This window comes from Neoarthrinium moseri, assembly GCF_022829205.1.
Source record: "Neoarthrinium moseri strain CBS 164.80 chromosome Unknown scaffold18_Wmoseri_CBS_16480, whole genome shotgun sequence".
Classification (NCBI taxonomy): domain Eukaryota; kingdom Fungi; phylum Ascomycota; class Sordariomycetes; order Amphisphaeriales; family Apiosporaceae; genus Neoarthrinium; species Neoarthrinium moseri.
The window spans coordinates 20,113-47,570 of NW_026055132.1; the positions used below are offsets into that span (position 1 = coordinate 20,113).

The following is a 27,458-nucleotide window of genomic DNA, read 5'->3' on the forward strand; positions in this document are numbered from 1 at the left end:
ATGGATGTCTCGGATATTAGCCATCGATTCGCGTCTAAAGCGGATATGCGAGCGGACTGCACCGAATACTATCCCATGCGATTCGAAAAGATCTTCGACCATCAGCAGTACCATGATGACAACGACGACCGTAATAAAACTAGTTGGGAAAGAGCAATCCGTACCACGATACAGGGAATGTCTAAAAAAGACATTGAACACGAAATCCACCGCCTAGACCAAACGACTCTGGATGTCTCCAGCAAGAAGAAGACCCTGGGTGCAGCGTTACTCTACCAGTTGGACAAGACAATGATCGAGCTCGGTCACAATGATGGCGACCCAAACTATCTTTGGACCCTTGTCCAGTTCGATCACCAGCTCAGGCCAGTCGATTTCTGCACCGCTATGAAGCGTGACAGGGTCCCACTTGGGCAGATCAAACCCAAGCCTAAAGCTCACAAGTCTGGCGGTAAGAGGTCTTCGTCCACATCAGCTGCCAAAAAGAAATACTGGGAACGGGTGTCCTTGACAGCCTATTTCAAAAGAGCACCACGGCCGAATGTCGATGTCGGCATTCTGTGGGACAACAAGAGAAGAGGAGCAATGGCGATAGCTCAGGGTGGTGGGCTGCCGAAAAATACGGCTGGGGGTCACCCAGGTGACAAGCAGCCGGGGCCGCCTCCTAAAGGAGATCTTGCTAATGGGCCTGGACCAGGTGCTGTGGGCCGTCCAGGTCCCGGAGGACCACCAAAGGTCGGGCCGTCGAGTGGTGTCAAAGTTGTGAACGGGAAGAATTCAAAACCCTACCGTGAAGACCGTCATTTCGGGGGTTCGGAGACATCTATGAGTTCTGACGACGAATCCTTCTTCTCCGGGCCCAGCACCACGAGTGAGTCTCGATCATCTCGTTCTTCTAGGTACGATAAACACAGGTGCCGCCGTTCTAGCAGCCGGCGTCGTAGTCGGAGTCGTACTCGCGGAACTGGGCGATATCATGGTCAGCAGTCGCCAAGGCGTTACCACACAAGACATGAAGGCCACTACATCCTCGGTGCTGGTGCTCATCTGCCGCATGTTCCTGCTCCTCCGCCGTCGCCACCTGCTCTCCAAGTGGGTGCAACGAACGAAATAAAAAGGATGAGAGACAGGGCCTACAACGCGGGAAGAGCTGATGAGAGGTACGGTAGACCTACTCCGCCTCTACTTCTCCAAACCGCGTCGGCAAGCGACGTTGAGAGGATAACGGACGCTGCGTACAGGGCTGGAGTGATCGATGAGAGGGTTGCAGTGCACCAGTTGGCCGATGACTTGGCCGTCGAGGCAAGACCGAGAACTGTGCCACGTATCGTTCAACAGCCACGGCACACGGTCCGCACGGTCGATGCCATTCCTGTTCGGCGGCATGCAATAAGGGATAGGAGATATGATGATGAACTCACCTACTTTGATGAGTTATCTATGGATGACCCGGAGTCTGATCTCGAATGGCGAGGACGCCGGTATGAGGTGCCTCGCCGGCGGGAGTATACGTTTGAGGATGAGGATCATTTGGGCAGGCCGCTCGGGCCCAGACGCAGGGTGACAGAGGTTGTTCATGGGCGGGAGGAGGTGCCGTATATGATGGAATTCGAGCATGAGGCGACTGCCAATCCTTTTGCACCGAGGCTCGGCAGGAGAAGGTCGTATGAACGTCGTCCTTGAAAACGATTCATGAGGTATGACGACACGAAAGTCCGAAATCATCGTTCTATGTCTGGGTAAGTGTGCTGGCCTGCATGCTGGAGTTGTTGCTTGAAGTAATACCTGGGTTCTCGCTTCATGTTATTATCATTGCTTTGATATCACTGTCCCCAGCCTCAATGAAACACGCGATGTTCACAACTGTCCCTTGACGCATCTATCTTCGGCTCTGGCGAGGCTTGAAAACGCCAGTGAACCTTCTCGCTCGTAGATGCCGCGTTCTGTGGTTTCTAAGGCGACTCGAGCCACATTGACTTGTCTCAGTCCATGTCTCGGTCTCGCGCCAGCTATATAAGTAGAAGTCGGACTGGCATGGAGGTGCGGGGGTCCGGCCACGGAGCGCGGCTATGCTGGACGAGCGAGGCCCTTTCATGCCCAATTGCCCAAACGTCGCAGTCGGTTATTGGTGTTTCGCTGCAATGTGGGCCACTGAGAAAAGAGTGAGGCACGCATCCGGGCGACTTGGGCCAATCAGCCTCCATGAACGTTTGGCGATTGGTGTTCGGCTAGGTCCCCGTGCCTAAGTACATGAGGCACTTTAGGATGATTGGTGAGACACAAATATCTCATGCAAACGTCTAAACGGACTTGTGAGTTATCGTGCGGGAAAAACACAAGAGGAAATGTTCCGTTGATCCAGAATTGCGTCTTGCCTTGAAGTCTAGCCTTGGAGTGTGCCTTTGCGCAGCTGCCCGCAGCCGCCAGCCTCTGGCGCAGACACCAATCAAGCGCATTCCACTTTGGCATTGCGAACAAAATGCAACCCCGGGACAATACTGGATGTTTAAATAAGAATGAGAAACCGCTTTGTGTTTAGTTACCGGTATGTGTCGGCAGCATTTCACATCTACTCGGTAGTATAACCAAGTTCTACGAGGGAGAGGGTCAGGGTTGGCCGCTCATAATACTCCATCGCAACAGTAGCCCACCAACCTCACCCCGGTAACGTGGCTCGTTCACGTCACCTGCTTGCGAAAGCTGTGATTTAGACCAAAGTATCTGCAGTGACTATCTGAGACATCTGTCGCTACCGCAGGTACCGCAAACTTGAACTCAACGGTCAGAACCATCACGTGGTGAGATGAGCTCGGTTGCCAGGCAGGACCTTGATGCACAGGGTGAGAGTGCCTATCCCTCGCTTGGCCCATCAATGAGAGCAGCGCCCGATAAGCTCTTGACCCATGCGTAGATCGGTGTTGCACGATCAGACGGTGGGCATCAAGCTGCCCACTTCTGGTCGATTGCGGCACTGACGCCTTTGCACATTTCCTCTTTTGCACGATCGCCTCAGCGGCGTAACCACACCACCGGACCACCTTGAACAGGGGTCTGGCCCCGCCAGAGGCTTGAGAGACCGATGACAGATGGAGCCCTTGAAAGCAGTGAAAGCAGTGAAAGCAGACAGCGCCAGACGCACTTGGAGATTGGAGGCCGACCCTGGACTTTCGAGGATCGTTGGATTTCCCGAACAAAGCCACCTTTGTGTCCAGACCTGAGCAGATCGCGATGCGCTGCCAGGGTTTCCTTTCAGTCAGGACGCTAGAGGGTTTCGTGGCGTCTGCGGGCCGGAGACGACAACGTCATAGACTGGCGAATCTGGGGAAAGCTAAGTTGGATGGGAGATTGGCACTAGACTAGAGCTCTGCCAGCTAAGGCCTCTAGCTGCTCATCTAGGCGCTGTATGATGCGTTCTTGACTGTTCAGGGCATTCATCGTCAGTGATTGTCCGGCTGTGGTGCCATCTCCAAGACGGGGCCGGCAAAGCGGAATGACAGCGACCTTGTTTGCTCTTGGGGAATGGCGCGTGGCGCGCGGCGCGTCTACCATATGCATGTTGCCTCTGTCACCTCTCCATCGCGACTTGGGTAGATTGAGGAAATCAAATATGTTTGGTGTACTTGGGGCCACCAGGGGCACGGGCTGGTAAACGAGTCTCTCTGCAGGCAAGCAGGCTGGCCGGCTGGTAGTCTGGCCCAATGGCTTCGAGACAGGCAGTTGGTGGGTCAGAGACAGGCTGGTGATGCCGTTGCATGTGAAACGCGACAGCGAGTGTCGCGATCGGGCTCCCTTGCGGCATGATGTTCAATCCTTGGAGTTGTCCCACGAGTACGAGTACATGCTTGAGGTCGTCAAGCTCGATTCGATCTTGACCCGAGCCTGACCAGTGGGCAAGCCCAGTCGAGTGCCTTGACCTTTGGGGCAGGGGTCCCGCCGCGGCTCGTTGCGTCTTCCCTGCCACCTGCCCACACCCCATGCTCCACAATTCCGGCATGTCAGGTCCACTGCAACCCCCTGTAGCGGTCCCCCCCCCTGGGTCCTGAGGGCGCCGACAAGTCGATATCCGCGGCTTGGCAACCTTTGTTGGGACGCAAAAAGTCGAGCGTGTACCGTACGTGCGTATGTGGTGATGGGCGCCAGCGAGATTGCGAATTCGAGTATCCATTCCAACTAGCTGCATCGGGCACTGGATCAGACAGGATCAGAGTCGCACTGGCAATGGCAGGCTAGACTCCGCGGCGCCGGCAGAGCGAGACTGCTGGACTGCTGGATGCCAAGCTGGCCTCCCAGGTTGTACCTGTTATGACGTATCGCAACACGGTGTTTCACGTCACCACGGCGCCTGGGAACCAAGCTTCCACGAGATTGGCATCAACCACATCAGCATCATCGCCCCGGAGGACCAAGGCCCAGACATCAGACATCTGGCCAGGCCCAGCAGCCCATTGGCGAGCAGGATCCTCATCCCACCTGGAGACGGCGGGCTACCTGCATGACATGTTCCTAGCGGCATTGCCCTCTCGCAAGCTGCCGCCAAAGCCACTGCACGCCTGAAGTCTCTCTGCTCCTTTCATGTCCATGTCCATGTCCATGTCCATGCCCTGCCCGTGGCCACGCCCATACGTAACCTGGAACCTATAAACACGCCCGGCTCCCGGCCCTTCCACCTTGTCCTCCCTCTGTTCCTTCTTTCCCTCCCATTGACAGACTGGAAGAGGTCTTCGTGTTCACGTAATCATTATACCCCTTTGAATTTCTTGTGATACCCCATAACCCATACCCCAGAACTACGTCTCGTCGGTTATATCCTGCGATTCCTAATCTCAGCCCTCTGCTCACTCTCCTCCAACCCAACCAAAGAAACCGTGTCCAATATCCCCTACACATCATGGCTAGCGTAAACAAGCCCACCGACGTGAAGCAGAAGGAGGCCGATGTCAACCGCAAGCTTCAGATCTACGGCATCGTCAACGCATTCCAGCAGGGCAAGGTGCCCTCGGTATGTCTCCCCTTCCTTTCCAGCTACAAGTCACCGGCTGCCCCGTTTATTCGGCGCTCAGGATGCTGACGCCGATTGTGACCTGCAGAACGAGCAGATTGATGTAGCCCTGAACAGCTTCCTCGCTTCCAAGGCTATCGCATCGCCCTCGAACAAGCTCTCCACCGAGGGCCAGGCGCTCGTGGCAGACTTCCGCGACGTGGTGAACCAGGCGAAGAACCTTCTTCTGTCCAAGAACGAGGGTAATCTGCTCCAGGATTTCATCTGGCAGACGACTCAATTCGACCCCACCACTGTCCCAACCCCCAATGTACCTGTGGACAAGGATACCGCCAAACAGCATGGCGACAAGGCTTTGGAGGGTCTGCGAACCCTCGGCACACTGCTGATCACCAACGGCCAATTCCGAAAGCTTCTCAACGATGCTGTGATCTTGTTCCGTGATATGGCTGGCGATGCCGCCGCCAATGCAGCCTCCAAGGTGAAGCCCTCGGAGGATGCTCTGGCCCAGATCGACCGGCCTGCCGATGACAACACCTGGCACGACGCCCCTAATTTGTCCAAGGAGAGCGTGAAGGCCCAGCTTCAAAGTGCGATCCCATACAAGGGCGACGCAAAGAAGGATGCCCAGGCTGCCGCCAATGCCGGTATTAACGCCGCTCAGCCCAGCGAGACCGGTGCGGATCCCCAGTCGGGTGTCAATGCCGCACGCGGAACTGCAACCGAGCAGATCAAGCAGAACGTCCCCGAAGAGACGCAGCAGCAAGCAAAGGAGAACAAGGCAGCTGTCAAGGAGACTGCTGCCCAGTACCGCGAGCGTACAAAGCAGTATCTTCAGAACAAGGTTCCCCAGGAGCGTCGCGAACAGCTCGTCTGGCGCCTCAAGGTACGGCTGTCCGATGCCCGCCCTTTGATGTATTGCAGTCACTGACACGTCACAGAAAATGGTCCTCGAGTGCCAGCAGCACCCGGATTACCAGCAAGCTATCACTACACTACTCGATCTTGCTGAGCAGTACGGAAGTCATGGCAAGCGCCTCACCGCCGGTGGTACTGGTACCGTCCAGGAGGCGAGATCTGGCTTGGCTCAGGCTGAGGCCGATCTCAAGGTCCTGATTGAGCGTTTCGCCAACGGCACATCCAGCGACGACCTCTGGGCCTCGATTGGCGCAGTTTACGACGATGCTGACAGAGATCCGGAGCTGAAGAACTGGTTCAAATCGTTGGACACCTACGTTCGCAGGTGTCTGCAGCAGCAGGGCTATATCCTGGACGAAGCTTCGAACGAGGAGTGGAACCACTTGTATGACCGTGGTAACTACCTCCTGCGTCAGAAGTACCGCGGCCACACCGACCGCATCGTGAACGAGATCAAGTTCCTGGGCCACCAATTCGATGAGGATCCCATGAACAAGCGCTTTGCCACTTCGGTTCAGAAGCTTTTCAACGACCTTGGCAACGATTCTAACGGCAAGCCTACCTTCAAGCCTCATCTGATCAAAGACCTTACCGACATCATCCTGCCGGCAGCATTCGAGAATGTCGCATACATCCCCATTCCCCGCATTGAATACTCAGACTCCCAGATAGATGCTGTCGTGGAGAATCTCGTACTGGAGAGCGACAACTTCATGCCCAACGTCTTGGAGGTCGCCAGCGACAATTTCTTCCGCTGGGGCCGCAAGAAGATTGCCAACAAGAACAAGAACACCATCGACATCAAGGTTGCCGGCGTTCAGATGGATTTGCGAGACGTTAGCTACTACGTCAAGCGCAAGCAGGGCTTCCCCTCGATTACTGATACAGGCGTTGCCAACGTCTTCCTCGGAGGCGATGGTTTCAGCTTCCGCATGAAGCTAGTCACTGCTGATGAGTCTGACAAGCAACATTTCTTCAAGATTGATAAGGTTGATGTTGACGTCAAGAACCTGAAGATCAAGCTTGTCAAGTCTAACCACAAGCTTCTATTTGGTCTTGCCAAGCCTGTAATGCTCAAGGTGCTTCGCCCAGTCATTCAAAAGACAGCAGAGAAACAATTGAAGGAGCAGTTCAACCAGTTCGACCAGCTCATGTATCAGGTTAAGCTCGAGGCTGATCGCGCACTTGAGGAGGCTCGCGAGCACCCTGAGAATGCTTCGAACATCTATCAACGCTATGCCAACGCCCTGCAGAAGCAGGTCCTCCAGGGCAAGCAGAAGGCCGAGGACTTTGCAGCTGATAAGAAGGTCAACGTCGCTGTCACTCAGGAGGACAGCATTTTCCCCAACATCAAGCTTCCTGGCGGTATCAGTTCAAAGGCTACCGAATACAAGGAGTTGGCCCGCAAGGGCGAGAAGTGGGAGAGCCCGGTCTTCTCCATTGGAGGAGCCTCCAAGAGCTCTGATATTCCCAAGGCCCCCGCTGTTACCCGCAAACCCCACGATACTACCAGTACCAATGGCCACGTCGGTGGGTTCGCTAACGGCAACGGCCAGTTGAACGGGAACACGAAGCCCCTCAACGGCAACGCGCTCAACGGCGCTACTTATGCTCCCGGCGCCGCAGCCAACACTGTGACAATCTAGTATAGTCACCATAATCATTCGGCACAAAAGTAGCGATGGATTGCGACGTATCTTCAGCAAAGGGCTGTGGGTGGACGGAGCAAGGAAGTAATAGGCCTGATACCCCCCGGAATTGATGGTTATTCAAACGGAACGGCTGGCGGCACGTGGAAACAAGATACCAATTTCTTTTGTTCTTTGTCCTGGTTTTTTGTATTAGTAACAACACTCAAGTCACGCGCATAATAGTTCAGAATGACGAATGAAATGATGAAACCTGATTTCATTCAACTCTTGAAAGTTCACAACGCAATGTAGAATTCGAACATTTGTGTGTAGCGATATTGTATTATAATATGCTACACTTTATCTCCTCTCTTTACAATTCATCGATACCTACCTGATCGTTCCTCCTCCCGAGCTTGCCAAGCTGTCAGCTCAATCACTGCGCTCTAGCGCATTTCACTGCCCCCCAAAAAGCGCTCTGCTTTTAAGGCTTGGGTGGGTTGGGCTTGGGCTTGGGCTTGGGCGTCGTGTCGTAGGCACCACGTCCATAGGGGACGATGACCGCGACGTTGTCAAAAGCCATGGTGTTCATGTTGCTGTTGATTGCTCTGTTTGCTGATGTGGTGGAAATAGTGTTACTCTGTTGACCTGCTTGGTTTTGTTGCTGTGGATGTGGATGTGATTGTGGTTTTGTGTTGATGAGGGTGGTTGATGATCTGGACACGGTTGGACTGTCGGGTCGCTACCAGGGGATTTATATTGTCGGCGACGTGCTCTTGTTTGCATACAAGATGCAATTTCGGAGAAACAGCATGGCTGTTTTCGCTCCCACGGCAAGGCGGTTGTGTATGGAAGGGAGAACAGTACGTTGACTGGACGACGAGTCTTGACTGGAGGTCCGATTCCTCTGTCTGAACATGTTGACTTTTTGGAACAGTGGTAACTACAGCGGTGTAACTTTACCAATAGACAATCCCTTTGTATTGTTGTACTGGCGATATGTGCAGACGAGGCAGCTAAACGTCGTGGTTTACTCCTCCCATGCCTTCTCTTCTATGCCTCCTTTCTCAGTCCCCATATATCCATTAAACCCGAACATTCATTCTGCAAGATCTGGGGCAGCATTCTCGGGGTCGTTTCGTTATGCATTTGAGTAAACAAACGATCGGTGATAATCTCCCAAAATGTTTACAAAGGCAATGTAGCTTGCATCACAGGCTCTCTGACTTATATTGCTCATTTGACTTGACTATAAAGACGCTCATTTGGCATGTTCAGACCCTCTGTCTCGTGCCTACTCGCTATATCGTGGGCCATTATGGTAGATTTGCATGTCACTCCCCAGGAATAAAGCGGTGCCAGCTCTCGCTCTCTAATCATTGTCTCGTCGCAACAAAGGCGCGCCTCGTGTCAAGATACGATGATTGCTTTATTCTCAAGCCTAACGAATGGCAAGTAGATGACGCCCTTTCACCCATCCCCCTTCGCATCATATCACTTCAATTCTGACCAACGCTAACCTGACGCCTAATCCATCGCACTCTTTACGACGTGTAAAATGTAATAACGTCGGCAACCGAAGCATTCAGATCATCAATGTACCCCTGGGCAATGCTCCTCGCAGCAGCCGGGACCTTGGTCAGGATGGTGGTACCAAAGGCGTTGGTGGCGGTCTGGAGCTCTCCCAGATACGTGAGCAGCTCGTCGACGTAGCCAACCTGCACAACGAACGGCTTCTTCTCCTTGACCACGGTAGTGAGGTCGTCGATGGTGTTCTGCAGGCTGGTGACGGTGTTGACGAACCCGAGTGCCTCGATCAGGGTCAGCGGGTTGCTGGCCGCGGCGACGTCCTCGGCCGAGTTGATGCTGGCGACTAGCTCGTCACCAGCGGCTTCAATTCCCGGGACGTCGCTCGTGTCCGTAGCGGCCTCAAAGAGGTCCCCAAGCGCGACTGCCTTGGCTTGGGCTGCTTCAAGCGCCTGGCGGATAGCAATTGCATCGCGTTTGGCCAAGTCAGAAGTAGAGGCATCGGCGGCCGCGGACGAGAGGCCAGAGGGTAGAGCTGCGACAGCGCTCGCCAGGGAGACGAACCCGGTGAGATAGTTAAAGAACTTCATTGTGCTAATTTGGGGCAGAACGTTTCGAGTTATGTTCAGGCTTAGGACTCAAACACTGGATAGTGAGCAGAGTGATGATTGTCGAAACTGAAAAGGGGGGAAAGTCTTGCCTTATTTATACCCTCCTATTTTGAGATGGCGCCAGTGTACTCTTGAAATTCCAACCATATGATTCTGATTGAAGTGAACAAAATGACTCGCAATCCATGTTGCCGAGCTCTTTTGTTCCTAGCCGAGGCATGCAAATCTTTCAGATCGCAACTTCTGTGAAGATGAGCCATGTACAGCCTCCTCAAGCCTAAACTTTCTGATCTAGAAGTATAGTTCCTCGGCTTGCGACTTTAGTGGATTATGCCTCAAGGCCACTGTCTGACAGATTGCGGAGGTCGTATTGCCAATGCAGACCAAGCGCAATACGTTGTGGGACCAGTAGGTACATGTTTTCTCTTCTGGTGCGCATACTTCACTCAAAATGTCTATAGAGTACCAAGAGAACATCGAGGATGCTCAAGGGTCCTGGATTGGCGAGTCACTTGCCGTATCTGGAGGCCATGAAGTCCAACTCAGACATTCCACAGGAAGTCACAGTGCCAGGCACGTGGTGAGAAGAGGCAGCTGATGTAACCAAAAGCAAGGAACGCACGGATCCTCGCACGCAATTGAGAGCTACTGCGATGGCTATAATGCATATGTTCTACCATGCTTATAGTCCACAGTTGCAAGAGAACTCTAAAAATGTGGGGAGCCCTACCCCTCTCCCCACCTGACAGAAACTGGGGAAATGTAACTCTATCGTAGCTTGCAGAAACGATCGGCCGAGGCTGGCTTAATGCGGAGAATATCCTCGTGAGTCTCTTGGCGGTGCTGAGCTGACACCCAGGTTTGTCCAATGCATAAACCTAGCCCCCGGCATATCCTCCTCAACATCTATCATACTTTGAGGATATATCATAGAAGAAATTCACGAAGTATCGAGCTCAACAGTTTCAGCTCATTAGCAAAAGGCAGACAGTATATTTTAAAAATCACGCAGGCAAGAGAATGGTTCATGGTGTTTTATAATGCCTTCTACCTCTTGGACCACCGCCTTGATACGCCTGAACTGGTGCACTTTTCTTTGTTGTAGCGAGGAATTATTCCGATACTTGCTATTTCCATTGCACTCACTTAAGGATTCATGAATATCCTTTATAGATACTGGATTCACTCCACTCTTTCAACCTAAAAGCCAAAAGTTGAACTCGGACAGAAGCAACGTGAGAGGAAGCATGAAGATCACCCTGCTCTTGCAGCGCTATTATCTCGTTCGATGCTCCCTGACCACGACTTCTCTTGACAATGAGTCGACTTTGGCGTTCCCAACATCTTGCTCCTCAGCAACCTGCAGGCCTAGTCTTCCTCCTTTCTCTACTTTAATGATTAAATTAAGAACCATCGCCTTTGGGGATGGACTGGTCTCATGATCAAAGATGCATACAACGGATATGTGATCCTTGACATTGTTGGCGTTGGCGGTGGCGACGGCGAGCTTCGGCCAGCATATTGACGTATTAGTCGCAGCACCTACTTGGTCGCCAACCTGCTTCAAAATTCCGGTCAGGATATGTCTAGCTTCGTGAGAAACTCATAAGATGATTTTTGTAGCATTATATTAGGTCTCAGTCACATAAAAGACAGATCCCAACGTAATCTGATAGGTCTCTCGGAAGGGGAGCCTGAATTGGCGGTACGCCCTCCCCGTATAAGGTTAGCGAACGTGAATTTCATGGAGTACCTGCTTACTCTCTATTTACTCATGCATTTCTGAGAGGGTACGAAAAAGGAATTGATTGATAGACTGCCGAGTAATCTGTGGTGGGATTTGCATGTCCATGCAGGCCGGAGCGTCTCCCTCGTTGTCTTATCGCAACTGGAGGAGGCGGATAATATGCAAGCGAACATAAGCTTCAGATGGCTCTCCAGGAAATTAGATGTCTATACTGATTAGCGTGGTGTGTGTTCGTTAGCGTACTCATCTCATAGGAAAGAATGCGACAGACAGCAGCATTGACGATAACGATGTATTTACTATGCGGTAGTCTGGCCGCTGACATGCCGCAACTGCTACGTGAGCACAGCTTAGGTTCGGTTGCAGGGTTTGAGACAAGCTTAATTTTAAGCACCTGCAAACCAATCCAACGAGAAATTAGACCCAGCTAGAAACAAGAAAGCCACCTGGACTACACGCAGCTTTCTCTTGGCAACAGTTGCAGGAATCGACCCTGGTCAAAGTGGAGCCTCAATTTCCCGTGGCCGGCCCCGACTGAATACCCCGAAAAGCGGGACCGAAGCCGACGTCCGGCGGCGCTGCACTCGGTGGAAGGATGGCCAACAACATAAACAACATATAAAAGGCGGTCCACAAAGAATATCTCTTATCTCTTAATACTACCTGTATCACACTTTCTCCCACATCATATTTCGCCTTTTCATCATGGCGACCACACGATCCCTATCTGATCTCGCCCAACTTATACACAGCCGGACGACATCCATCGAGACCGGGCTGAAGGCTGCAAACCTGCCTCAACCATCTTTCAACGCCACAGCACCACCCGCACTACCGCTGAGCAGAGAACTTGAGGAAGTTCGCGATGAACTGGTGGAGGCCCTCGAAGAGCTCCGTGCCCTGGTCCTTGGGCCAGTAGGGCATCTCTTCACGACCATGCTTCCCATGGTGAGTAGCGAACTCTAGTTGCACTGGCCTCACTCGTTCATCTATATCAATGACTGAGAGTTCCGGGAAATATCATAGCCCGGCCTTACCGCAACCTTGCACGGGATATACCGCTTCCGCATCGCACAGAACCTCGCTCTAGACGAAACGGTCTCCCACTCCGTCCTGGCAGCACGATGCGGGCTTCCAGAACCTGACCTGCGGCGCTACCTTCGCATGGCCACATCACTGCGGCTGTTTGAAGAGCCCGAGAAGGGACAGGTGAGCCATAGTGCCGCATCTGCGTTCTTGGCCTCCATGCCTGCGGCAAACGACATGCTGGGTACTTTGATCGAGGAGCAGGTCCCCGCGGGTCTGGCACTGGCCGATGCGCTGCAGCAGTTCCCAGGGTCGGAGGAGCCGAGCGAGGCAGCTGCTGTCCTTGGACAGAATGGAGGTTTACCCACGGCGACCAAGGGCAAAGTGGACAAGAAACAGGATTTCTACGCTTCCATGTCGGACGACCCGGAGAGGGTGCGACGTGCGGCCAGCGCCATGTCAATCGCCGCCAAGATACCTAGCCATTCTGTGCAGCATTTCGTCGAGGGCTGCGGCTGGGCCGAGTCGTGCCCCAGGAAGGTCGTGGATATAGGGGGGTCGGAGGGAAAGCTCTGCAAGGCACTGTTGGAGAAATACAATGCGATTGAGGAGGCAATGTCGCTCGATCGGCCGGAGGTTGTCGCGGACGTCGACGTGCCAAAGGAGCTGGAAGGCCGCCTGACTTTTGGTGGCTATGACTTCTTCGAGGAGCAGAAGGTCAAGGGTGCCGACGTGTATCTCTTCCGGAACATCTTCCATAACTGGCCGGACAAGTACGCCGTGCAGATACTGCGGAACCAGATCCCGGCGCTGAAGCGCGGTGCGAGGATTTTCGTCAACGAGGCTTGCTTGCCGGAACCCGATGCCACAAAACTCGTGACAAATCGGATTGCATGGTGAGTAATAAGCGCTTTATTGCACAAATCTGTCACTACTGTCTTTACTAACAACCAATAACAGGGCCTCGGATCTTATCATGAAGATGGTGTTCAATGCTATGGATCGTAGCAAAGAGGACTGGTATGCGCTGTTCGCTAAAACCGACGAAAGGTTCAAGGTGGTTTCAATTACTACACCCCCAGGATCGGCCATGTCAATCATCGAGGTGGTTTGGCAGGGCTGAGTGAGACGCAGGGATAGTTGATCAAAATAGCACCGTCAGTAAAGGTAGCAATTCCACTCACGTTCTCCGATCGAGACGAATTCCGCTTCAAGTGTCGTGTCTCCAGTCACACGCATATGACACCAATTGTTCCACGTTTTTGCCAAAAGTTTTGATAGCACAGGACAACGGCACTGAATTGTGCGCTGCAAGCAACCGATTGCAAAGAATAACTAAGGGGAGTGAAGAGAAGTCTCGGTTGGCATCTGAAACCAGTTTAGTTGCCTGCAGGGTCATATCTTCCAACATCGTTCTATGGCACTGTTCCGTCGTTAAATTCATCTTGATAAGAGACCAATCCACTTCCACGTCGACTTTTGAGCCCTATGGTCCAACTTTGCCAAAGGGACCAATCGCAGTCCTTACTTGGTTAGGGACATTGCCGACTAATCGAATGTACATGGGGTTTTGGGGACTTTTTTCTTCACTGCAATGTTAGTCCTGACAGACGGGACGCAGGAATTGTCAGCCATTTACGATTACCATACTCTGGAGCCAGAGGGTTCTCTATCGTCACATAGATACTTAGACTAGCCACGGAATCAATTGACTGTATGCGCTCAAGGGCCATCTCCCCAACACAGAAACCGGGCACAGCGAACTCTACACTGCAGCATATGGTGTGGTGGCTAGTCCATTTCCGTTTCCGGGTGTTTTCTTGTGGGGTGTTGAACCGCGAGGCACTGCAATTTTAGTCCTCACAGGCAGCCGTGGCCGAACATTAACATTTCACTCCCTGGTCAACTCGTAGTCACACATTATAAAAGGGGGGCGGGGGGAAGTACAGTCGAAGTTGTCTGTCATTGCTTTAAACCCATCTACACACACGAGGACTTGTCTCCCTAGTTTGACAGTATGTACAGGAACGGCGCGGCTTCTCGGCGCAAGCGCATAGATTTTGGTCGACATCTCCTCCTGGCACGTCCAATGACGCGATTGCTTTTCTGCCTCCCTCCCTCTCCCTCTTCCTCTCCCCCCCTCTCTTCGCGACTGCTCTTACAACTGTTTGTACAACTCGCCCCGCCTTCCGGGGTCTAAAAAACTTCCGCCTCAAAAACCCCCAGGAATTTCCTCCTTCGCTCCCTCTTAATAGCAGCGCTTTGCGCAGATATGCAAGAAAAGATCGCCCGAGCGGACAAAGAAGATTCGCCAACGCGAAAAGTGGAACTGAACTGCCGCGGCAGGGTAGTACGAAACGCAACGGAAAAGGTTGACCTCGGTCTGTCCCAGCTCCAGGGAGAAAACCGTTAAACTAGCGGGCTAGACTCGTTATCTGCCCGCATCAAAATGGTGTCGACTTGATTGTGTCTCGCATATGGTGAGAGAAAGCCGGTCTTCAGAATGGAAAAGAAAGTAGACGGTCGTCGGACTGCGTAATGGGGGTAAATAACAAAAGGAAAGAATGCTGGCGATGCGATGCATTATTGCTGACAAGAAGTGAATAATCACAGAATTATTGGTGTGAAGTGGCAACGTTGGGTATCAATCGTAGGGTGGGTCGAATAGATTAGTTCAGTATGAGAAGAAAAGCCCTCAGCCATCTAGTGACCGAAGGAGTTATGAGTTTGATGGGCGTCTTGCAAAGCTGCGTGGATGTTAGCAACCTTTCTCGAACGGTACCCTGCGAAGGGACATTTGCTTACCAGTTAACACGTGCTTCTGACCCGGCCGATCCTCACAAGCCAGCTGCAGGCTTGAACCTTCAACGAAGTCAAGACATATGCTGTTGGGAAGTTCCTGAACATCGACATCGGGGATATAGGGTTGGCGGAAGTCGCTGAGATGGTAGCGCTTGATACCACTCTTCTCTGTACCGCTGGAAGCGGCGCCCTGGACAGCACTGAGAATGAGGAAACCTTGCGCATCGAGGCATAAGCTACGGCGCTTCCAGAGGAGGTTGTCCGGAAACTGGACGTTTACATCGCCCATGTAGGCGGCAAGAGCCGGCTGGGCCGTGGTGCGCGAGATGCCTGCTGAAGGACCGCCAATAACCTCGTCTTCCTCACGCACTGTAGTGGGTGTATTTGGTGTCAGGGTCTTTCGGGTGCCGCCCAATGAGTTGGATAGGCGGCGCATAAAGCGTTGAGTACGGCTCTTTGACTTCTTGTCACCGAGGCTTGCCTTGTCAGCATCATCCGAGCTGGCGTCTGTGACAGCCGATGGTGACATGAGTGGAGTAGAATTGTCATTCTCCCGGCTAAAGGATGAGCGCCGGCTGGAGATAGACAAGCGCCGGGCCAAGCTGCTGCCGCTGGTCTGGTGGACAGAAGGAGGTCGGGAGGGAGATTTCGCGGAAGTGGGGGCAGGGGAGAGAGCCGCCAAGTTGTCAGTAGACTTGCTGGTGATGGATTGGCGACGCTCCTTGATAAAGTCCTTAACAATGCTCAAGGAGGTGCGGCGCTTGAGTCCAACTTCATCCTCAGAGACGGAAGCTTTTCTGTCCCGAGATAGACGCCTCTCTTGGATAGTCTCCTTCGGTGTGTCAACGGCGGGAAGTTGTGCGGGCTCGGGCTGCGATGTAGTGATAGCCTCGGGCATCGCCTTCAGATGGTCAACCACCAGCGGCGACTGCCTGAGCTCTGCTGAGTTATACTCCTCAGGGTCCCTGCTGGCTGGCCTTCGGGGAAAGGACTGGTTGGGGTCTCGCACGATACGTGCAGTCACTTGGATTGACTCGGGGCGGCCCCTTGGTTGCTGTGCGCCATGTTGGAACATAGAAAGACGGCTAGCCACCGAACCAGACCTCGATCGCGATGCTACATTGCTCGACACTTCCGGCGATTCTTCCCTAGTCCGATCGGGCGTGGGAGACTTTCGGCTCATAGGCCGAGCGGGTTCGGTCAGTGATGGTGACTTTGACGAGTCTCGGATGCTTTGCTGTTTCCGGACACTGATGAAGCTTGTGGCAGGCGCTGATGATTTGGCTTTGAGGTCCTCGCTGCTACTTTTACCGGACAGCTGCTCAAGGGCCTTGATGCGCTGGGCAATGCTGTTACCAGTACCTTTTTTCGTCGAGAGCCCAGCGTTAGAGGGCTGTCGAGTGATGCTGTGGAGGAAGGCTGCTCCGCCAGCTGACACACTGCGCGCTGAGCTCGACGATACGTCACCTGGACTGAGTAGAGGGCCTCGCATGGGATTGGAGAAAGCACGCGATGGCGGTGGCTTTGTGTCAGCCATGGTATGTGGTCGCTTGGGACTTGTAGATGGGAAGACCGGTGTGATTGGAGACTTGGAGATCATTACAGCTTCCTGGACAGTGGCGGCTTGGAGCTCATCCATGAGCGCATCGTCGAGGAGCGGGTCAGATATCTCAGACTCGGGCGTCTCCCTCGCCAGGTCGGTACGGATGGGAGAGATCTTGTGTTTAGCTGATCGCGCCGGGACGAGATGCGATGGGTCAGGGCTAGGTGCGTCAGAGCGGTCGCCCTCAACGTGCGGCAAGTCGGGAGTCGGCGCGGCGGTGGGGGGAGTGATAAGCGTAGGGAGAGCTGGTACAGGTTCGGACGGAACCTTGAGGTCCTGGGTGGAGAACTTGGACTTCAAGCTCGGTGTAGTGGGCGATTTGTCGTTACTGGAAAACTTGGAGACGGGAATCCCATATGGCGATTTTGGCGATTCTTCGCCGTCCTGTGGTGAACCGACCTCCTGGGATCGCACGTCCAACTTTGAGGGGGATGCATCCTCGACTTCAATGGACTGCATGATTGTCTCGGGCTCGATTGTTTTGCTGGCAGCCTCGCGCGCCTCTGGAACGCGCTCGATCTCCGAAGTGACTGGTGTAATTTCGTGTGCACCAATCCCATCATGTGTCTCAGGCTCGGCCGAATCAGACGACTTGGACAGGTTTGTGGCGAGATCGGCTTCCGTGTCGCGTCCCTTGTCATTGTAGTCCAGTTCGGCCTCCTTCGTAGCCTGGATGGTCTCATCGGTCGAATCGGATAGCGAAGAGGCTTTAGTGGACTCTCCTATCTCGGAGGACGCGACAGTAGGTGAGGCCGGATGGGAGTCTGTAAACGTGTCGTCGGCGGTCGCCTCGGTGCTTACTGTCAGCGGAGTGGGCAGATCCACGGCGATCGCAGAGTCTGCATGGGAAAGGGACAGCTGAGAGTCATCATCGTGAGCCTCAGCTGTTTCCTCAGCATGCAACTGTTCCGATGATTCCTCGATTTTTTCGACGACAGGCGCGACCGGCACTTCAGCGATAGGGGCCGGTGCCGAGGTCATGATGCTCATCTTCTTCCTCTGCTCTCGCATCTTCATCGCCTTCATGAGCCTCGCCTTCTCCGGCGTCATCTTGTTATCCTTGGCAGATACCATTGCTGGGACAGATTGGACGGAGGCGCCAGAACTTGTGTTTGGTCGCGGTGGGAGGGTGGTGCTTTCGGACTCCGCAGGAACCTCAGGGATGGTGATGGAAGTATTAAGAGCCGGCAATTCTGATGCGTCCTGTTCGAGGTCGGCCTCTTCGTCCGTCTTGTCCCGCGATCCAGACCTGCCTCTCTTTGAACCCTTGGAGGCTAGCTTGAAGCCTGCAGGCAAAGCGGCAACTGGCCTAAAGGTGCCGGCGGTGTGCGGTCTCTTGTTGGCTTCCAAAGATGGCCTCGGGGCGAGCTTCACCTTGGGCTTGCCATACGTGTAGGTAGAATAGCTGAATAGGTCGGGTCTCGCCGTTTGGGAGGACAGCCGGCGGTTTTCCTGAACGTGGAAATCGGACTTGGCTGGGGATGTCGGGCGCACTCCTTCGAAGGTCGGTTCTTCTGCCGTGGAAGCAAAGTTCGGCTCCTGTGGCCGGTTGAGCTGTTCTTTGTCGAGGACAACCGCAGGCTCTGGCGGCGATGAAGGCGGCGGGCCAGCAGCGGTGGTGTCTCCGGCGGTGCCAGGTCTTTCTTCCTGAACGATGGACTGCCTCTTTCTTTCGCGTTCCTCCTCCTCCTCTTCCTCGGTGATTTCAATCAGGCGTCGTCGGCGCAACGAGCTGTTGGACGACGACGAAGAGCCGGAGGCCGTGTGGAGTGAGCAGGCGGCTGAGAGCTTGGTGTCTTTGAGCTCCTTGGCCGTCATAATTTCGAAGGTCGTGTTGTAGGGGGCGAACCTCTCGCAGACGGCATTGAAGTGAACAGTAGCTCGGGCTGTGAGACAAAGGGGGATGCATTAGCTTCATGACGCCCAGTGGACCGGTGGGAGGTGGGAGGAGATTTTGGGGGGCGACAGCAATGTACCTTGAACAAGCCGCGAGCAGTCCTCGGGCTGGTATTTCAGGATGACGTTTCTTCGCCGGTATTTCAGGAAGCCGTAGAGCGGCGACGGGTCCTCGTAGTTGGCGATGGCATTTCGCATCTCCACGATGCCGCCCGTGCCGCGGCCGTACACGTCGACCTCATCGCGGCTTGCGTATTTCAGGAGGAACCTAAATCATGGAAAGCGTCAACCAAGCCCTCGACTAGCCAAAGTATGAATGCACGGATCTGAGATCAGGGCCAGCAGGGAAGATGGCGCCGTGCACCGGGAATATTAAGTCTCGCGGCACCCATGCCCTGCCCATCGACATGTCTAGCCGGCTGCTGCCCTCTGTGGTGGTGTAGAGCGAAGAGGTGAATCACGTACCATCCGCCCGGCTCGGCAGTCGCAGCTTCGTGCGCTTCCTTGACCGCCGCATTGTCCAGCCCATTCAACGACATCCTCGCCCGCTTGGAATGCCGGCGTGGCTGTTGGTCGTTTTAATTGTGAGCCGAGGCGCGGGATGAGGATAAATAGGGCACGTTTCGTAGCAAAGGCTTCGGGCCGGCGCGAGGTTGCGATGGTATGCCGTGTCACCACGCTGTGAGATGGTGCTTCGGAGTCGGATACCGTCCAGTGAGTATCGATGTGCCAATCATTCAGGAAGTCGAGCATCCGTCGATCGCTTTGCTGCTTGTTCGCGACATCTAGTCGACGAGCGATGGGGGTAGAGAGGTCCGGACACTCGAGGTACGCAGAGGGCCGCAGGGGCTACCGCAGCACAGCAATCCTCACCCACGCAAAGCACACAGAAGCACACACACACACGCACGAACTGTGATCGTAGAGGCGGGAAGGCTTTCCAGGCAAGCCGTATGTCTCTGTCCAGTTATGGGTGACACACTGCTACTGCAAGTTGTATATATCCGGAGAAATATGGCATGTATGTCTGAGCACCATTTGAGGCAGACGGCCGAAACGAAAGGGCGGGACTGCCAAATGATTTTGGGCCGGGGAGTATCGATAGGGGTTCGAGGGATATAGCACTAGGGGGGGCCAACTGGAGCTCAGTGGTTGATTAAAGATGGGGTTCGGGCGACTATCGTGCTATCCAAATGCGCCGTGCCTGTACGGTGGCCCTGGCGTCTTGGGATGCCTTTTCCTTCTTACGTTTAAAATAATGTTACCAGTGCCATCATTTCATTTTCACTATTCTACCTGCCCTACCTCGGTGATTTATTATCGCACTCCCAGCTCTCAAGCTTGGAGGGGAGAGGGAACAGAAGGATACGAGCTCCCACTCCCAGACGGGCGGGTCCGTTCGGGGCGAGCTTCAGAAGCAAAAGCTGCAGGGCAGGTCGTGGATGGAAAAGAATAAACTACGTGCCGCCACCAGAAGCAAAAAAGAACACGACCAGCTGGACGGGACACGCAGGTGCGCAGGCGCGGGACGACGCAGGGCACTACCCCCCGAACTCGCCATTGGCTGCCCGTTAGCTCTGGGCTTGGGAATTTGCTGCTGGAGATGAGGCCGTAGATCTTGAAAGGCGAGAGCGCTTCCCCGGTTAGCGCCGCGCTCTAGCTGCGAGACAGCCAGAATTTAGGTTCTCCTTCGGGCTTGGGCTGGCAAACTTCCACGAGGCTCAAATTGTTTGATGGACAGACTGGGGGGCCACGGGGGCACGGGGGGTCCAGTGCCGGTCCTCCCAGCTCACCCACCCGTCACTTCATATGCGTTGCTGAGAGAGACTTCCCCCCTCCCCCTCTTTTCTTCCTCTCACCTCACGTCTCCCGCGGGCGTCTTTTCCCAGGGTAGGCAATTCGTGGCGCTAGGTTGGCCGAGAAGTTGAAGGGGACCAGGGGACCTGGGCGTCCCGTCGAGCAATTCCTTTTCACGCCCTAGCACGCACTCTGCGCTACACTAAACGCCTGCATGGGCGCCTCCATTCTCCCCGTCCGGCTGGCCAATCCCCCATCAGCCGCTAGTACTGGGAGAACGCTGCAGGGTTCAGCTCAGCGGATCCAGCATCCATGGACCCCTGCCGCATTCAAGGAACGTGTCTCCTTTCAAATCTTCCGAGCTTGTTCATTCCGCTTCCCGTCAGGAGCTTCCGGCCAGATGGGTGCTGTACAAAGCACATGGCGAAGGTGGAAAGTCAAAACGAAGCAGCACCCGCGGGGTACCTAACCACCGATTTGAATCACCTAAGCGTCCCCATCCCTATGCCTTCTTCACTCTAGAAACGATTGTGAAGGCTTGCCGTGACTGTTCGGCTCCCGGGCTCATTATGCGAACCAGGTGGGTGCAGCAAGTTTGACATGGGGGGAGGCTGCCAAAGAAGTCCGTGTGGTCGCTATCCATGCCCAGCATTACGAAAGCTTGACCGTTGACCACCACGACGAACTATGGCGGAAGACCGAAACCTAGTCCTCGACGCACCAGGTTTTGTCACTACTGAATAGTGATGACGGTGAGAAAGGAGTCACTGGGCTCCCTTTCCCGTAGCTTGACTCTTGGAAGGCAATTCTATGAGCGATGGGGCGAAAATGGAAAACCATGAAACTTATTGAATATTGACACTAGATGTGTTTCTCCTGTCTCAGGCGCTCGTATTCTGCTTCCAAAGCAGGATAACTATATAGCATCTCAAAGAGCAGACAGACAAACCACTGACACCTATTTGCGGCAGAGGCGCCCCCTACCTTGACTTGGGGCCTGTTTGTTCCCAAGTTAACTTTGACTAGCGTTCCTTTTTCTCACGCTGCGCTGGCAAGCAGATACGATTTTGTTGCGAGATCTTAGATTCCTATCATCATCGCTGGCCATCAAGCAACTTCCCTGGAGGTTCGATCTGGCAAGCGGCCCTGCGCATGGGCCATGCCATCGCAAACTCACAGACCCCAGCCGGATGGCGGCCGCAGTTGTGTCCCAGACGCTTTGACCCGCCATGCAGCACGAAGCCCTTGCAAAACTGCAAGTGACGGACAGCCCAGGACGCACCACACAAACCTCTTCGGACGAGGGAGGGGTCTGTCTGATGTTCGTCCAGTCAGAACGTCGACAAGAAGACAGAATCAGATGCAAAACACCCCTGCCCGCCGGCCGGGGGGCACAAGAGACATAAGATGCTCGCGCAAAGAGAAACCAGTTGCCAGTCGACCCCGCTCGGGAGCATGAACCTGACATGATCTTCTTGCTGCAATGTGCCACATGCTCGCAGGGCTCTCGAACTGTCCAGCACCTCCCCGTCATTGTGCAGTGTGCCGGTCTTGATTGTAAATCCCCAGCCCAGGCAGAAACGGCAGGGCGATCATTGATGAACACAGGAATCGGCAACCAGGCCCGAAGTGCGTGTGATCTGCCTGTCCCATCTGGATGCCAGACGGCCCGCCAGATTCAGACGCAATCGTACAAATTACCCCTCTACGCTCGGGATCACTTGTAGAGCGGAAATATCGAAGAGGAGGATTTTTTTTTGGCACGTAATCATATGTGGCATATAGTCGTTTCGACCTGCTCCGTCTCCGGACACAACCATAGTCATCCATGTAGTTCCCCACTCTCATACTTCTTCCACATTATACACGGCAATATTCGCTGGTGAGAGAGAGGACTCTATACCCATACTGATGCTGCTTCCCAATCGAGCTGGGGTACGGAGTGACCCCGCGGGAGCTTCTGTCGTCTCTATGATGTATGGACGGGAACAACCTCTGCACCCCTTGTCCCATGTACTTGGCCAGCAGAGCTGCCCTGCCTCTCACTCCGACTCAGTCCCTCTTTCCATCCGATCTCCTATGTATTATCATTCCGTTCTTTCTTCAAGAGAGCCGGGAAACTCAAAGAAGAAGAAAACAATATTAAAGAAATATTCCGTCTTGTCCAACCTGCCTCGAGGAGATCATCTAAGACGGGGGTTCCAAGGTACGCAAAGTTCGGACGACCCGCACCGAGGGGGGTTCAATACAAGCCTTGGAGAGAAGGCAAACCAGGGAGCGACCTGCCAGGAAAATAATCTTTATGCATGCATATGTAGGGAAAAGAATTAGACGGAGTGAATTAAAACGCAGAAAGCGGTCCCGTTTGGTCACGGCTCGATCGTCGGCATATCGCGTCGGCGGTCTCGTGGCCAACGGTGTTTAGCGTAGTGATTAGGAGATTATAGTATCAAGTTCCGGAGGAAGGAAAGTGAAAGTCACGCCAACCCCAGTCCGCCCGGAAACTCTCGCCCTTTGCATTGGTTCGCAAGATGGGAGCAGGATTCTTATATACTATACTTGAACATCAAAAGCATGGACGGTACGGGCCATGTGAGTAGGGGACGAGCGCCACACGGCCACCAGAGTGCAGTAAAGAAAAGTATTCCTATTCATCATTTCATGTATTTTAGCTGTTCGACGTGACCTGATGTGAACCTGCTCTGGATCTGGTCTGATCTGATCTGATCTCACGGGGCCTCCGTTTAACTCTTTCTCTGCGTAACTTGTCATCTTCCCCGTTGCCGGGGAAAAAGGAACGCCGTGTCACCGCTCCCGCATATTCCTACAACAATACTGCTAAAGCTAGCTGATTGTAGCTCCGTACAACAAAGCAGGAAGAGCAAGCTTTGTTCATGTGGCTAAACCCCTTGGGCCCCTCTCCAAGTCCTTCATGCTTCCTAAATCCGATGCAAAGGAGTCGTCTTTGTCGTTCATCGCGCAGATGCCCACACTCATCCTGCAACCTGATAGCTGCATGGAATGCTGGGACGAATATCTACACCGCCCACATCCCAAAACCCCCTCATGATATCGTCAATCGGCCAGTCATCAAACCAAATGAACCAGCCGTCTCAACCCAGAACGACAGCACTGGGAGCGGGCCGCACAATGATACGAGCAGAGGCTCCGTCCACTAAGAGTCCTGTGGCTTCTCAGAAGTCAGAGGAACAGGACTCGACTTCACGGGAGAGTCGGATGCAAGAGCATCGGGGTTCGGTATGGCATCTGCCGTGACCTCAGGAGCATCACTGTCCTCTACGGACCCAGGCTCCTCCTCAACAGGTCCCTTCAAGGCCGTCGGGGTGAAGGTTTCGCTGTCGTGGATTGGTATAGGGTCGTGGCCGCGCCCGCTGTTGCTCGCCGAGACACCGACCGGGGGCGTCCCTTCTGCGATCTTCTGCTTGGTCGAGCTAACGATCCTCTCTGCTTCGCTGATCTTGCCAGTGGCACCGGTGGCATCGCCCTCGACGCCGATGGCTTTATCCTTCTGGTTCTCGATCAATGCCACCTTGTCGAATCGCACGACCATGCAAGACAGGTTGTCGGTGCTGAATCGGGCAAGGGCATGGTCCACCAGCAGCTTGGAGGCTGCGTTAGGATCTTGCGTCTCCCTAACCAGGTCGACCGCTTCTTGGTCCGAACAGACGTCCCAAAGCTGGCAGAGGTAAGCGGCCTATTCACGTGAACGGTGGATTTGGGGGGATGAAACTTACTCCATCGCAAGCTATGATGATGAACTCGTCGATCTCGGGCTGAATGACAGTCTCGGTGGTGTAAGGGTGTCCCGTCACGAGGTCCTTCATATAGGCATCCCCCAGCGCACGGGTGACGGCCAGCACACCATTGACACGGTTGTTGAGAATGAGACCTCCGGCGTTGGCGATCCGCTTGCCCTCATTCTCATCGCTGCCCTTGTGGTCGTAGGATAAACGTAGAGCCTTTCCAGATCTGCACAGAATAATCCTGGCGTCTCCCACGTTTGCGGTGTAGAGAACTCGTTGCCGTTGGGCCGAACCTTTCAGCTTTGCATGAGCAGATTCAGAAGTGCTATTGTTGTCATCAAGCTTACTGTCTTTGGACTTGGAGGCTTCCTTGGATGCTGCGGCGGCGGCCGGGGCTATCGACTGCGAGCCCGTAGCCGAGCTGGAGCTGGGGACGCGGTCCTCCCAGCGGAGCACAGCAATGGCGGCGGTGCAGCCGCTGTTCTTGAGGGGAAGCTTCTCCAGCTGCGAGTCCACCGTGGTAAAGGTCTGGTCCAGGAGCTCGGGTATGGGAACGTTGGGGTTCTTTCGTATAGTGTCCTCCAGGATGATGTGCAGCTTCTTCCCGCACCAGTCGGCGGCAAAGGTTCCGGCATGGCCATCGAAGATAGCGAAATAGCCGTTATCCGTCTCAACCATGTCTTGAGGTGCAGTCTCGGAAGCGGAATCGCTCTCGGCGCTGGACTTGTCCGACTTGGACCCCTTGCGCTCGTTGGTGAGAACGGGGGCCGGGGTGTGGAGGAAGTTGTAGAGGAAGGCGTGGGTATCCTCCATGGTGCGGCGGCACTTCTTGTTCCGGTCTTCCCAGACGCCGACGCGGAAGGTCGAGCGAGGGCCGGGAAGCGACTCGCCGGCCGAGTTGTTATGTTGGCCCTGGGGCACGACCAGGGCCGGGTCCTGCTTGCCGAGCTTCTGCAGCGGCGTATGCGAGGCGCTGAGGTCGCTGCCCTGGCGGCCGACCTGGGAGAAGTTCAGGGACTGCTTGGCGCTCGCTATGAGACTGCTCGCCTTGGATCCCACGCCGCTACTCCTGCGCTTCTTGTCGGCGTTGCCGGCATCCTGGCGGCCGGGCGGGCTGCCATTGCCGCTGCGCTTCTCGCCGCTGGCCGCGTCGTTTGTGGATTTGATCGGGGTCAAGGCGGCGCCGTCGGCCTTGGGGTCGGGGGAGGGCGACTTCTTGTCCGTCTTGCCAGATTCAGCCGGCGGGTCGGATTTAGAGGCAGAGTTGGAGCCGCCGCCGAACATTCTATTCAGCAGACCTCCCTGAGAGGAGAGACTGCGGCGTTTGTTCCCTGCCAGATTTAAGACGTTGAAGAGCGTGGGGTGACGAGTTCGTGAGCAGCGATTCTGTCGAGGAGAATCTGCTACCGGGGTTCCTGCTGGGGGTTGTGGCTGGAAGGCCGCGGGGGTTGAACGTCGTTGATGGTGGAGGGGGTGGTTTCCGGCGGGTGGTGGTGGTCGTCGTCGTAGTCGTAGTTGTGGTAGCAACAGGGGGTTAATAGAAGACCGAGATATGGCGAACGGTTCGTTGCAAAGCCGCAGGTTATAAGAAATAAAAGCGGTCTCGTGGACGCAGACGCTGTACGAGGTGCAAGTCGGCCGCAGGTGCGCGTGAGGGGTGCAGCTGCGTCTGGTGTTGGGTGTATTCAGGTTGGATGTAGGGAGTACTATGTATGGCCTTGGGCACTAAGTTAGCTGGAAGCCCTGATGTCAGAAGCGGCTACCAGGCGATGGAGTTTCGACAGGGTCCAAGTCCAGAGGGACGGGGGGGTCAAGTCATGGGGCAGCGAGTCGGGGGGGTGGAACAAAGATGACGGCATCCAAACAAACGAGCACAGAACAAAGACGACACGAGCAGCACTCCCGATTGTATCCATGCGGACTCACGAGGGCTCATGAGGGCTCGTCGCCAGACCTCCAGCCGTCACGGAGGCGCGCAATCACAACAAACGGCCACACAGGGGCAACTTTTTGAGGCGGGCGTGAGTGGGCGCAAATGGCCAACACAGCAGCAGCAGCCCACCTAGGATGACGCAGGGACCGGCCAAAGGGCCAAAGGCAAAAGCTGGGCGACGCGAGGAGGGGTCCTACGTACCGTGAATTGGGTTGCGGGGGAGACTATAGAGTCTTTCAGACGAAAAACGGGATGTGCGTTGGTGTCCAGATTGCTCCCAGGCGATCTATATCGAGTTGCAGGGGCGCGCGCGTGGGCAGAGAAGGTGGAAGGGGGGGGGAGTGGTTGAGGACTTGGATGGGAACGCAGCTGTGACGCCCCGGTATCGTGAAGGTGATGGAATGCGGGAGAGGCTGAGCGTGGGGCCCGGCGGGCGGTTGGTGACAATGGTTGGGCCTTTGGGCCTTGGGGCCTTGGGGTCCTGGGCGTCTGGGTCGTGGGATCAATCAATCAAACCTCCTGCTCTGCTGGCTGTAGGTGCTGTACGTGATCGATCTGGGACCTGGGCTGTCCACTCATCGTCCACGGGGCCTACGGGGCCTGCGGGACGAGGGGAACACATCTGGCCCGTGCACGCACGTCCAGACGCCTGTGGACTTGCATCTCGCAGCAGCGGCCCCTCGCCCGCTCGCTCGACCGCTGTCCGTCTCTGCCTCGGAGATTAGGGGACACGCGATAGCGGGCTGCCGGGGGAGGCAGCGATCCGGGTCACATCCCAACGTTTTGACGTTGCACTCGGAAGCTCGAGGCTTTACTGTGCCGGTAGATAAGGTAATGGCCTAGGTACTGTGCCTAGCTACGCCCTCTCCAGCTTCTCTTTACCACTGCGAGAAGACTTGGACTCCCTTGAAACCAGTCGCATCTTTGCATATCGATACATGCTGTGTAGGTCGACCAAGCATCACCCTCGACTCGAGACGGCTCGTAAGCCAACCCACGGATCTGGGGCTAGTCGTCGTACGTAGATAGACGGAGGCGTCAGGAGGCCACGTCGGATGGGCCGCTGAATCATGCACTCCCTCCGGCAGCAGCGGAGAACTACGAGTTTAGTTGCAGTCTATCCTAACGTGGGGACTATGTTGGCGTGCTTGCTTGGTAATGTAGGCGAGTTGTGGAGAAAGGCGGAATTAATTCGCTTCTTCAT

The 27,458-nt window shown here is 54.7% G+C and overlaps 6 protein-coding genes across 6 annotated transcripts; 3 read left to right on the forward strand and 3 right to left on the reverse strand.

Annotated features, from left to right (window-relative positions):
- JN550_005616 (uncharacterized protein) lies at window positions 1-1,683 on the forward strand (the record flags this gene model as incomplete). The annotated part of the gene is made up of 3 exons (XM_049317263.1): window positions 1-871; window positions 915-1,092; window positions 1,170-1,683. The coding sequence occupies 3 exons, from the start codon at window positions 1-3 to the stop codon at window positions 1,681-1,683; spliced, it is 1,563 nt and encodes a 520-aa protein (XP_049172238.1).
- Window positions 1,684-4,888: 3,205 nt separating this feature from the next.
- JN550_005617 (uncharacterized protein) lies at window positions 4,889-7,563 on the forward strand (the record flags this gene model as incomplete). The annotated part of the gene is made up of 3 exons (XM_049317264.1): window positions 4,889-4,999; window positions 5,088-5,885; window positions 5,941-7,563. The coding sequence occupies 3 exons, from the start codon at window positions 4,889-4,891 to the stop codon at window positions 7,561-7,563; spliced, it is 2,532 nt and encodes an 843-aa protein (XP_049172239.1).
- A 1,529-nt stretch (window positions 7,564-9,092) lies between these two features.
- JN550_005618 (uncharacterized protein) lies at window positions 9,093-9,665 on the reverse strand (the record flags this gene model as incomplete). The annotated part of the gene is made up of 1 exon (XM_049317265.1): window positions 9,093-9,665. The coding sequence occupies one exon, from the start codon at window positions 9,663-9,665 to the stop codon at window positions 9,093-9,095; it is 573 nt and encodes a 190-aa protein (XP_049172240.1).
- Window positions 9,666-12,138: 2,473 nt separating this feature from the next.
- Window positions 12,139-13,582, forward strand: JN550_005619 (uncharacterized protein; the record flags this gene model as incomplete). The annotated part of the gene is made up of 3 exons (XM_049317266.1): window positions 12,139-12,381; window positions 12,460-13,355; window positions 13,420-13,582. 3 exons carry the CDS (start codon window positions 12,139-12,141, stop codon window positions 13,580-13,582), a joined length of 1,302 nt encoding a protein of 433 aa, XP_049172241.1.
- Window positions 13,583-15,162: 1,580 nt separating this feature from the next.
- On the reverse strand, window positions 15,163-19,299 carry JN550_005620 (uncharacterized protein; the record flags this gene model as incomplete). The annotated part of the gene is made up of 4 exons (XM_049317267.1): window positions 15,163-15,206; window positions 15,265-18,750; window positions 18,841-19,028; window positions 19,226-19,299. 4 exons carry the CDS (start codon window positions 19,297-19,299, stop codon window positions 15,163-15,165), a joined length of 3,792 nt encoding a protein of 1,263 aa, XP_049172242.1.
- Window positions 19,300-23,732: 4,433 nt separating this feature from the next.
- JN550_005621 (uncharacterized protein) lies at window positions 23,733-25,605 on the reverse strand (the record flags this gene model as incomplete). Its single annotated transcript, XM_049317268.1, has 2 exons — window positions 23,733-24,254; window positions 24,313-25,605. 2 exons carry the CDS (start codon window positions 25,603-25,605, stop codon window positions 23,733-23,735), a joined length of 1,815 nt encoding a protein of 604 aa, XP_049172243.1.
- Window positions 25,606-27,458: the final 1,853 nt, after the last annotated feature.